The following is an 11,009-nucleotide window of genomic DNA, read 5'->3' as shown; positions in this document are numbered from 1 at the left end:
ATCGACGGGATTTAATGATTGGTTTACATTGTTTTTGGCCTAAGCCGACTTGGTTGATCATTGGATTGTGGTTTTGTGTTATGAACTTATTGTATTATCTTTTAGGTGGCCGACCTAATTGTTTAGGTCTTGGGTTGGTATAAATATGGTGTAAGATCTCTTTGTAGATCATGGGTATATGGTAATGGTAATGGGCATATAGGAATATTTGTGTGTGAATAATGTTGTAATCATATGCAGAAGGTTTGGTCGATCATAGGTGATTGAATTGGGTATGTGTAAGAGGTTGAAGGCCTCCGGTATTGAGCTTAACTGGAACTGTACTTAGGCATAGGAGATGATATCTTTGCAGTTCATTCTTCTTTCCGGATTGTAGTCTGGATTTATTTTGTAGTCAATGAGGCTCCTTTTGTGATGAGCAATGCGATCTAGGTTGTTGGCCTTCCTGCATGTACAGGCCCCTCATATTATAATCACATACTTATTGCAGAAGTATTGTCTGACTGTGGGTAGGCTTCCCACCATGGTTTTTCCACTTACCAGGTTTTCCACGTACAAATCGTGGTGACATGTGTTCTGGATGGATGGTAATTGTTCTGTGATTTATGTTTATGTTTAATTGCTATATCAGTTATTATGGTATTTGGTTTATGCATTTCGGTATTGAGTTTATGTGTTCCGATAATAAGGATTTGAATGCTTAAAGTTTTGTAATCCGGTGACAACTAATTCACCATGCCCCCCCCTCTCAGTTGTCCTCTGGTTATTTGTGTTGTCTAACAATGTGCCCTTTGTCCTTGATTTTAAAAGAGGAGAGAATACATATAGAGAGAAAGAGAGACGGAGAGAGCGAGAATGCCAAGAGAATATAGATATAGAGAAGGAGAATGTATAGTTGATTGTTTTCTCAATGGGGGAGAATATTAAGTATGAGTAAGTAAGTGTTTCCATCAAATTTGACAAAGGGGGAGATTGTTGGCAATTGTTGTCATTGATGTCAATTTGCAGCTTGTGTGTTTCCATTGATGATATGTCTGGTGTGATGATTGTTAGTATAGGGAGATTGTTGTCAGATGGATGTTCACCTTCTTGGTGTCTGATGTCTACACTCAATATGATGTGTTAATGATGATGTTGATGTTCATAATGTGCTTGGTGGAAAAGATGGTATAATGAAGATATCATTTTGAGATGAGGATTAGATGCATTGAGATGAGGATTATTAGTATTAAGATGAGAATTAGAAGCATGATGATGATATCATATTCAAATGAAGATTAGAAGTATTAAGATGAGGATTAGAAGCATGGTAATAAAGTGGATATGATTGTAATGATCTTGTGTATGCTACATTATTTTTAAGTAAGTTCGTGGTACAACTAAGTAAATAATATTGGACAAATATAATAAGAGTATCCAAGTAGTTGAACAAAATTCTAGACAATTATTTGATTTATCATTGTAATAATGATATCACCAAAGTATTGAGTGTACAAGGATTTGTTGATTATGATTGGGTTGGATTTCTTAACAACCAAATGTAGTAGGTATATTTTGATTATGTTTGGTGTAGTGGGAAGTTGGATAAGCAAGAGGCATCAAAAAGTTCTTTCATCAAATCCTAAAGTAAAATATATGGGTGCAACATATCCATGTAAGGAAGTGGTACATTGTTGAAGAGGTTAAGTAATAATATAGGCTTTAAGAGTCAAATAGTATTGAAATGCAATCCGCAAAGTGTAATTTGTTTATCATGCAAGAACAAAACATATCAATTGATGTGCAATATTATTTTGTGAGATAGATGGTTAAGAATAGAATATTTGAGATGGATAAAATTGATAAAAATGTAAACTCTATACATTCTTTACCAAAAACCTATAAGTATATTGCTAGTTTCATGTGGTGTAGAGATGAAATAGGTTTGTACCATTCTCAAGCACTAGGTTAAGCTCTTGGTTTCTAATATGACACTATCTCTTATGGTCAATTTCAAGTGGGAAATTATTGGGACTTGGATGAACTTTACCTATAGAAAGTCTTTGTAAGAAGGGTTTTTCTACAAATTACTTGTGGTGATACAAATTGAGTTATCAAATGTTGTAGCCTAGTAGACATTGTGATTTACATATGGTAATGATTTTGTAGGTGTTGCGGTACATCATTTATGTTAGTTCACATGTGTGGACTTTGTGGTAGCAATCCCAAGTCATTTGGAAGAACTTGCAATTGCATGCATGAGACAAACATGGTGAATATGTGCCAAGATCCAAGGCTAGGAAAATCTACTAGATGATGTCCAGCTAGATGCCACAAATAGCCAAAAGCAATGTTATGTTGGTGTGAACTGCCACAAAGGAACTTGGAGTTGGTAGTTGTGGTTATACCAATAAATTATACATACAAATAATGTGTAAAGATAACTTGACAAGGTGATTATCCATGTGGAGGCATCATGCTTATTGGTTTATACAATATATTGGCATAATGTATGGTTGGATTATAGCTATATGAATCTTGGTATTCCATTAGTTATACAATTAGATTATTGATATTCTCAAGAATACATCTATATAATATTTTGAACAAATGTGCCAAAGTTGCACATGGTTACAAACTCATGGTAAAACATGCAAGAGATATTTGTACATTGTCGGTGTGTAAACATTCAAGAGATTGTAGGAGGGCATATTACATATTGGAACTCTATAAAAATTTATCGAAATTCCTCATGGTATTGTTTCAAAGTTGATTCTAAATAATACAATTATGAGAATCTTTTGGTGTTGGGTTTACTTTGTAAGGGTTTCCCACATAAAAATATGTCTCTTTTGTAATATTGTGACCACATATTATTTCATTACTTTCATTTGTTGATATTTAGGTTTGGTACAAGTTATTGATTGTTAATTGAATACATAATCTTAAAAATTCATTATTCTATTATGTTAGTATTTTACAATAGGGGTGAAAATCCCTAGTTACACATGTTAAGATGTGCACACCAAACTAGGATAGGCATTCTTGGGGATGCTTCTAAGTTGTATGGAACATTCAACATGTACATAATTTTGAGGGTCATAGTTTAGTGAGAACATGATTTTGATCTCGTAGATTATATATACCACTTAGAAGTTTTGTACAAGCATGGCCTATAAAAAGAAAGCACATGGGTAAGAGTATGTGTATTCATTGAAGTATGCCAAAGAAGTTGCATATGTGGTGATATGATCTTGACGAAGGGAAGTAGTGGGATGTGTGAATGTGTGACTCCCATATACTTTTGGATTGATCACATGAGTGAAATTAGGTTGATTAATGCTAGTAAAGTCCTACATGGAGAACTTTATAAGTGTGTTGTAATCTCATTCTTGATATAATACATTGAGTTCACAGTGATTTGGAAGCTAGATTTTTCTTAAAATAGTTTCTCTCGACTATATATTGTGTTATCTTGTATACATGTGCTTTTTTATTATTTTCAATCATAGATTTTCCATACTATTCTAACATAGTTTCTATCATAAATGTTAGGTGGACAACATTTGTGGCTTAAACTTTCTAATAATTCATAAAAAAACCAATTTTTTTCTCACAAATGTGATACAAATTGAGAAGGAAGTTAAATAATAATAACTCAACATGATAAAGATGATATTTTAAAGCCTAGCCACAAGGCACACCACGAATCTCAAAAGGAGAGTTCATTGCATTAAAAAAAATCCAATAGTAAAACAAGAAGGAAATGTTTGCATACTTGAGTATAAATTGTTGCAAGGTTTGCGTCCTTGGTCTCCTTGTGTCGTTTAGTGCAACACTTGGGTTTGAGACATGGCTTAACCACCTCTTGTGGATTCATTAAGTCTTGCAATTGTATCGGGAATCGATCTTTTGGTGCAACGACAACTGTGTTTCTAACAAGTGGTATCAAATCTTCGGTCATGGGTTCGAACCCCTCACTTGCACCGGTGGGGGGTTGTTGCAAGGTGTGCGCCCTTGGTCTCCTTGTGTTGTACAATGCAGTGCTTGGGTTTGCGACATGGCTTAACTGCCTCCCCTGGATTCATTAAGTCGCGTGATTGTATCGAGTATTAACAAGTTGATATTTTGGTGTAACAACAACTATGTTTCCAACATCAATGATACAATATATTATGAATTACATTAGAAACAAAGGGTTATCAAAAGAAACAAGATGATACAAAATCTCTAGTAAGTACATATTTAGTTCATGATCAATGTAAATACAAAGAATCATCTATTAAAAAACCTTCAAAAGGGACAAGAAATACATTGTACAACATCCATGATGTCATCTTTATACACTACTTGTTGTTCACAAAGAAACAATCTATGCTTACCATCCACCACCACCACATGCACAACCTAAAATATCTTTTGGGACATTCCTATAGAAGTATTTTTTTTCTTATAACACATATTATTAACCCTATGGTTACTAAACTAATACTTTCACTTTTTTTGCATGTGTTATCATTATCCTATGTTTTGTTTTTCTATTCTACATGATTTCACTTGATCTTGCCACTTGGGTGTAAGGTGTTCTTTTTTATAGCATCATATTCACATCCTTACTCTTCTTGGGGGAAAAATAGCAAAAGAATCTTCTAAAACTTACACTAGCACATGTAAAAGCATATTTCAAGTTTGCATTCTCTATTTAGCTTGGCATTTCACAAACAATTTCACTTTCTATCCTTAATTTTTTAGTATCATGAACATAAATTTACATGATTACACTTTGTTTCTAGTCACATTTTTTTATTTGTCCTCAATTTAAGTACACACAAATTAAGGAACGCATGATTTCACTTTCAGTTTATGCATAGATTTCATAGATTGAACACGTATATTTACTTCATCAACTTGACATAATTGATATCTTTTCTTTTCTATGCATTTTTATTTTAACATGTATGGTGATTTAGTTTTACATAGATACTAAAGTGGAGGTAAAATATAGATCAACAAAAATTCATCTAATCTATACTTCTAGATTTAATTGTGTATAAAAAATTTAGCTACAATGTTTCAGGTCACGCTACGTGAACCATCATTAGGATGAGAGAGACCTCAAGTAGTTGTAAAGTGCCCCGAGCTCTCTCTCATCTTGATGATGGAACATGTAGTGACACGAAATGTTGATGTTAAATTTTTTAACACAATCAAATCCAAAAGCACATAGTAGATAGTTAAATGGATTGTGGAAATTTGTTGACACTCACAAAAAATTAATCATTTAAAATTTGAATTTCATGTGGTTACATATGTAAAGACATCAATCTATCTCATTTTAAATCACAAAGAATGAAATGACATAATTGAATAAGATTTGAAAAGCATAAAACCTCCTCTCCTCTTGTGGGTACATCAAGAACATTAGTCATCCACCATCACATGTCAACAACAGATTGTTTTCTCTATCGATTGAGATTCATTACCAATGACACATTTCAAGGTATACAGTGAAACTAAGCTATAATCAACTTCCATCATTCAAAATCAACAATCAAGTCAATCGCATTCATTATCATCCACACATAGGTATTCATTCCCTACAAAATGTACCTCTTTACTTTTAATATTAACCCGATTTTGGGGCTTGACCAAGATGCAAAGAGAAGTTAGCACACTTCCACACCCTAGCTTAACAAGCTCCAAAATTAGATAGACACTTTTTGTACATAGCAAAGATCCTTTTCTACTTTAAACAATATCACATGTTTTCAAAGCAAGATCAAGATCATAATTTCTCAAGGTCACCATCACATGTACAATTTAATCTTAACCATTCAATTATACAATTTAATCATTGGCATCCCTTAAATCCACAATTCAATCTCAAATTCTAAATATCAATCCAATTGAAAATGTTTATTTATTATCCCAATTAATTTTATTTTTTTTAACTTGTACTACAACTAGTATACTTCAGCCACATTATTTAATTAACTCTTCATGTATTTGGTAGTAGTAGGCGCACCTAAGCTGGAAGCACACCAACCACAAAATATATAGAATAATGTACAGTCGAATACCATCAAAATCTCTCACGATTCAATCTACCTCTTTGATTGCAGATGGGGAATCTACAGTTGGGTTTGGCGATTGGAACCGTGGGCGCCCTGCTTTACTTCCTAAGGCCAAAAGACCCCATCTTCCAAGTAATGTCAATTCACTTGAAAGGCTTCAAACTTAGGTTCTGCACAATCTCTGGTTTGCCGGCCGCAGTCATTGATGTGGAGCTCACCATTAACATCAAAGTCACAAATCCAAACGCAGCGCCAATTGAATACAAAAGCACAATTATGGACATCTATTACAACAATTCCCTGCTCGCTCAAGCACAGGCAAGCATCAACTTAGGGTTAGGGTTAGGGTTTGAGTTTTTAAGCTGTTTCTCCTAGGGTTAGGATTTTAAAGCTGTTTTCTCTATTAAATCTCAAATTTTGGTGTTTCTGATCAGGTGCCTGCGGGGAGTCAAGGGGCTAATTCATGTGAGATTATGGAGGTGCCTGCTAAAATGGACGGCCTGCAGGTGACTCAGCATTTGAAGCACCTAATCGGAGACATTGCGGCACGAGAGATGAGTTTGAGGGCTGTGGTGACCATTAATGGCAGCGCTTGGCTTTGGAAATGGGGACGCGCCTTTCAGGTTCAAGTCCATGCCCACATCAAAGTTGATCCCCTGCTTTTAGATGTCATTGAGCAGGAGAACAAGGTGCATTTGCAACTTTAGCACCTCTTTCTGTTTTTGCTGAAATCTCATGTTGTTTCTGGTAATTACCTTTCTCTTGGCCAAGTGAAACTCATTGCCAAACAGGAAGAATTCTTGTATATTGTAAAGAATAATAATTTTTTTAATCTATTGACAGTAATTTGTTGCCAAAAGTGTTTTAGTGTTTTTTCAGCATGTATAGATGTTATCAGCATGTATGGATGTTTATAACATGGACTTTGTCATTATCCTTGATATTTTTTTCAAACTTGTTGAAAAATGATATCAACTTGTATGTCTTTAATAGTATCTTTTCTTCATTTTTATCTTTTAAATGTATGATTTTATTCTTTTGACACAATCGTTTTTTTTTCCAACTGATTGAAAAATGATATCTACTTGTATGTCTTTAACACTATCTTTTCTTCATTTTTATCTTTTAAATGTATGATTTTATTCTTTTGACACAATCATTTTCAAACTTAGATTCTTATTTTTTATGTTATGTTGAACAAACTGAAATAATGTTCATTTTAGTCTAGAACACACTTTTTGCAATCTTATTTTTGAAATTGGTAGATATAATCTAACACTAGTTTTTAAAATTCAATGTTCTTATTTTTCAAGGCCAACAATTTGGAATCTGACCATTACACAATGGCATGAATGTCAAAACATTCAAATTGAGTGTTCAAGGATGTATATTTTAGGACATTAGTCTATGACACATTTGATAATTCAATGGTACAAATTAGCAATCTCATATCTACGATTCAATTCATATTAATTTTAGTTGGCATTAATCTCAATTAACATTGATACAATAACTTAATATTTAACATTTTGTCACTTCTTAGTTTGTCTCTTATCACAATTATCAATCTTAGTTGGCATGTGCATCCCCTTTTATTAGATTCATTTAATTGCCACCACCTAACATAATCATGTTGTTTGGATGAGGTTGTGAATGTGAGTCAATCCTAGGCCCTCAAAAGCTCAAATATCAATTGTCTTGAGTCTTTGACTCTACATCTAATATCACTTTCAAGTTATCAAGTTCACATTGTAATGTCACAACAATCAAAGAAACATCACACCAACTTCCAAGTTAACACTAATCCATTTTTCTTTTATTTATATTTTTTGTTTATCTATCTCAATGTCCTAGAACGTCATTGATATTAATTAGGGTTTAATTATTTTGATTTATATGTCATCTATTTTAGACCTTTTAAATTAAGGTAGGGTTTCATTCCCTAATTTAATGAATTATTTTATTTGTAATATTGGACAAAAAGAGTTAAAATGTTAATTATGCAAAACTATTCAAGATAAAAGTGCACTCCTGGTCCTTTTACTCTTGTTTTACTCGTACTTAAAATACTATCATAAATAACATGACATAGTGCTTAATTTATCTTCTTTTGCACATAAGAGGGTCATAATCCTACATTTATCATTTGGATACCATTATCCCAACCATAGAACATGATTGGTACTAATATTTAGGGGCTTCCCCCTAATAGAAGAGATCGTGGGCACAAATATATTCCCTAGTTTTCAATTTTTACTTTTACTCTTTCCAAGGCCAACATGTCATGGTGTTCAATTTGTCTTATTTTACACATAAGCAATCATAACTCAATAGTTGTCACTCTAAATACCATCGTCCTTGCTATAGAACTAGTTTGATCCAACTACTTAGGGTTTTTGTGGATATAGATGTCCCCCTCTTTTAAAATTCCACTTGTATTGCTCCCAAACTTGACATGTTATAGTGCTTAATTTGTCTTGTTTTGCATATAAGTTTTCCATAACCCTCAACTTGTCATTATGAATACCATTATCCCAATTGGAGGACAAGATTGATCCTAATCTCTATGGATTTTTCCCTCCTAGACAAAATCATGGATGTGGATTTGTTCCCCTCTTTTTGAATTCCACTTTTACTATTGCTAAGGGCAAAATGTCAAAGTGTTGAATTTGTGCATAAGATGGTGATAACCCTTCACTTGGTCACTATGAATACCATTATATTGGCCATAGACTCTGGCCAATCCAAATCCTTAGAGATTTCCCCCTTTTGTACAAGATTGTGGATGTAGATTTGTTCTCCTCTTTTAGATTCCACTCAATCATCCAAAGTTGACATTCTAGAAGTTAAAATTTTATCTTTAACATGTGTCAAAAAAACTTAAACTAAGCACCAAAAATTTGATATTTATAGGCAAGCCCTAGGTCATAAGTTCATCACAAGATCATTGCATTCCATTCATATTGCATTATCTATAGGCAAAGCTTACATTAACACTTGCATCATTAGATACAACACATCGTCATAATCATTGTTAGGCATATTGCATCTTTGTTTGGTGTGTATTCAAAATTGAGTGAAAATGAATTGCTTTTAGAGGTTTAGATGTGTAGAGGACAGATACACAATAGTAAGACACTATCATGCAAGGAGGAATATACTATAGGTGTGGATTCATCTCATGCACTAGAAACATTTAAACTAGTCTACCTATGTCATTTGAGTATTACTCTAGTATTAAATATGAGCTATCTTTTAGAAATCACATCATATATCATATCAATAAATATAAGGCAAAACTAATAGTTGTACTTGAAATGACGAAGGACTTATTTTCCCTCTCGCTCATTCATCAAATACAATTAGTATTTGCACGTGTTTATTTATGTTTTATTTTTTATTGACTATTTTGTTATTAACTAGACCTAGAAAATTATTGAAAATTTACTAGTATTTTCCTACGTTTTAGAGAATTTGAGATCTAAACCCACTTGGGGCTTTCCTCTAGGTCGTCCTTCTCACAATCTATAGTTATTTCATGTATTTATCTTTCATAGCTTTTGCATTGCAAGGAGCATTTAATTATCTAATCTAAAATCCCTTTTAACTTCAAGTAAGATCCAGTAACAATAATTTTCATGTTGTAGTAGCTCATACTTACAAGAGAATGGCAAAAGACCAAAAGGAGACAACAAAGTAAGAAACTTTACCAATCCATAATCTTAACTTGCCTCTTGCACAATTATCTACTAAGGCACAAAAAGAGTATGATATCATTGATCAATTGAAAACTACATGTATTATTTTTTGTATTTGAATGCTACTTGTCACTTTTGTTTCTCCTTGTTCTTCCTCTTTTATTTTTATTAATTTCTCCCCCATTTTCATCTATTTTATCTTCTTTTTTTCACCCCTATTCTTTGAGCCTCGTGTCACTTCCCCTCTCCCCTTTCCTTTCTAAGTTGGTCCTAATCTACAACTAATCATCTCATGTCTCTCTTAGCTCTCTATTACCATGATGATGTATCATAGAGTGTCGTTTGAAACATTAATACAAAAACTCACACACGACCTAATAAAAAAAAAAACTACAATTAAATTATGGATTGTGGAAATCTATTATCATCAATTGAGAACTACTCAAGAAAAAATGCATGTATGGGACTTCTTTGGAAAGCATCACTATTAAATCAAATACAAAACCTAGAAAAGTTACTACAGTCTTATAATTTTATGATAGTGATGACATAATCAATTTTGACTCTAGTGAAATCACAAATACTATTGTTATTCACTGATAGTTTTCTTTGCACATAGTATTTGGCTATGTCAAAAAATAATTAAACTCACACAAGTCTAGCTTAAATATATTTATAAGGATTTTTTGGATAAGATTAATATAAAAACACCACATTTGCATAAATATGATATGACAATAAAAGTATTATATAGTGTGGGAAGACAACCTTTCAAAATCAATACTATACCAATCACTTTGGATGAATTAATTTAGATACTTTTCTTCATGTGATGTCAGATTGTTGAGAATACTATGTTTTATTGAGACATCCATGGATCCGCTAAATTGAAGGCATCTAAAATAGTTCGTTACTATTCTCCTTAAAAATGTCCTCCCAATAAAATAACTTAAAACAACATTAATATGTAAAATAATAGAAGAAATGTGTAGGAATAAAATAGAGCACAAATAACACATCACTAATATTCCTTTGGAGAAAATGCTACAAGGTTAAAACTCAAGGAAGTGAGTGAAGTTATATTCCATTATTAATTCTAGTGTTGTTACAAGAGATAAAATGTTGATAATGGCTGACATGAAGCTATTCTCCTATATCTCTTGTCACCCCTTTGTATTCCACAAAAACCATACAACACTATTTAATTTTTCTGTCCCAACCCTTTGCATATGTGGGAATGTGAAACAACAACAACAAA

The 11,009-nt window shown here is 32.7% G+C and overlaps 1 protein-coding gene across 1 annotated transcript; it reads left to right on the top strand.

Annotated features, from left to right (window-relative positions):
* The first annotated feature begins 5,973 nt into the window (after positions 1-5,973).
* LOC131041433 (uncharacterized) lies at positions 5,974-6,912 on the top strand. Its single transcript, XM_057974537.2, has 2 exons — positions 5,974-6,371; positions 6,488-6,912. The coding sequence occupies exons 1-2, from the start codon at positions 6,102-6,104 to the stop codon at positions 6,758-6,760; spliced, it is 543 nt and encodes a 180-aa protein (XP_057830520.1). The 5' UTR covers positions 5,974-6,101; the 3' UTR covers positions 6,761-6,912.
* The last annotated feature ends 4,097 nt before the right edge of the window (positions 6,913-11,009 follow it).

The sequence above is a fragment of the Cryptomeria japonica genome, chromosome 11 (assembly GCF_030272615.1).
Source record: "Cryptomeria japonica chromosome 11, Sugi_1.0, whole genome shotgun sequence".
NCBI lineage: Eukaryota > Viridiplantae > Streptophyta > Pinopsida > Cupressales > Cupressaceae > Cryptomeria > Cryptomeria japonica.
This window is presented reverse-complemented; position numbering and strand designations above follow the sequence as displayed.

Bases quoted from the DNA above. Each gene is read 5' to 3' on its own strand.
- LOC131041433 (XM_057974537.2), top strand. From the start codon at position 6,102: ATGGGGAATCTACAGTTGGGTTTGGCGATTGGAACCGTGGGCGCCCTG. The intron at 6,372-6,487 runs GCAAGCATCAAC...GTTTCTGATCAG, and splicing joins CCCTGCTCGCTCAAGCACAG to GTGCCTGCGGGGAGTCAAGG.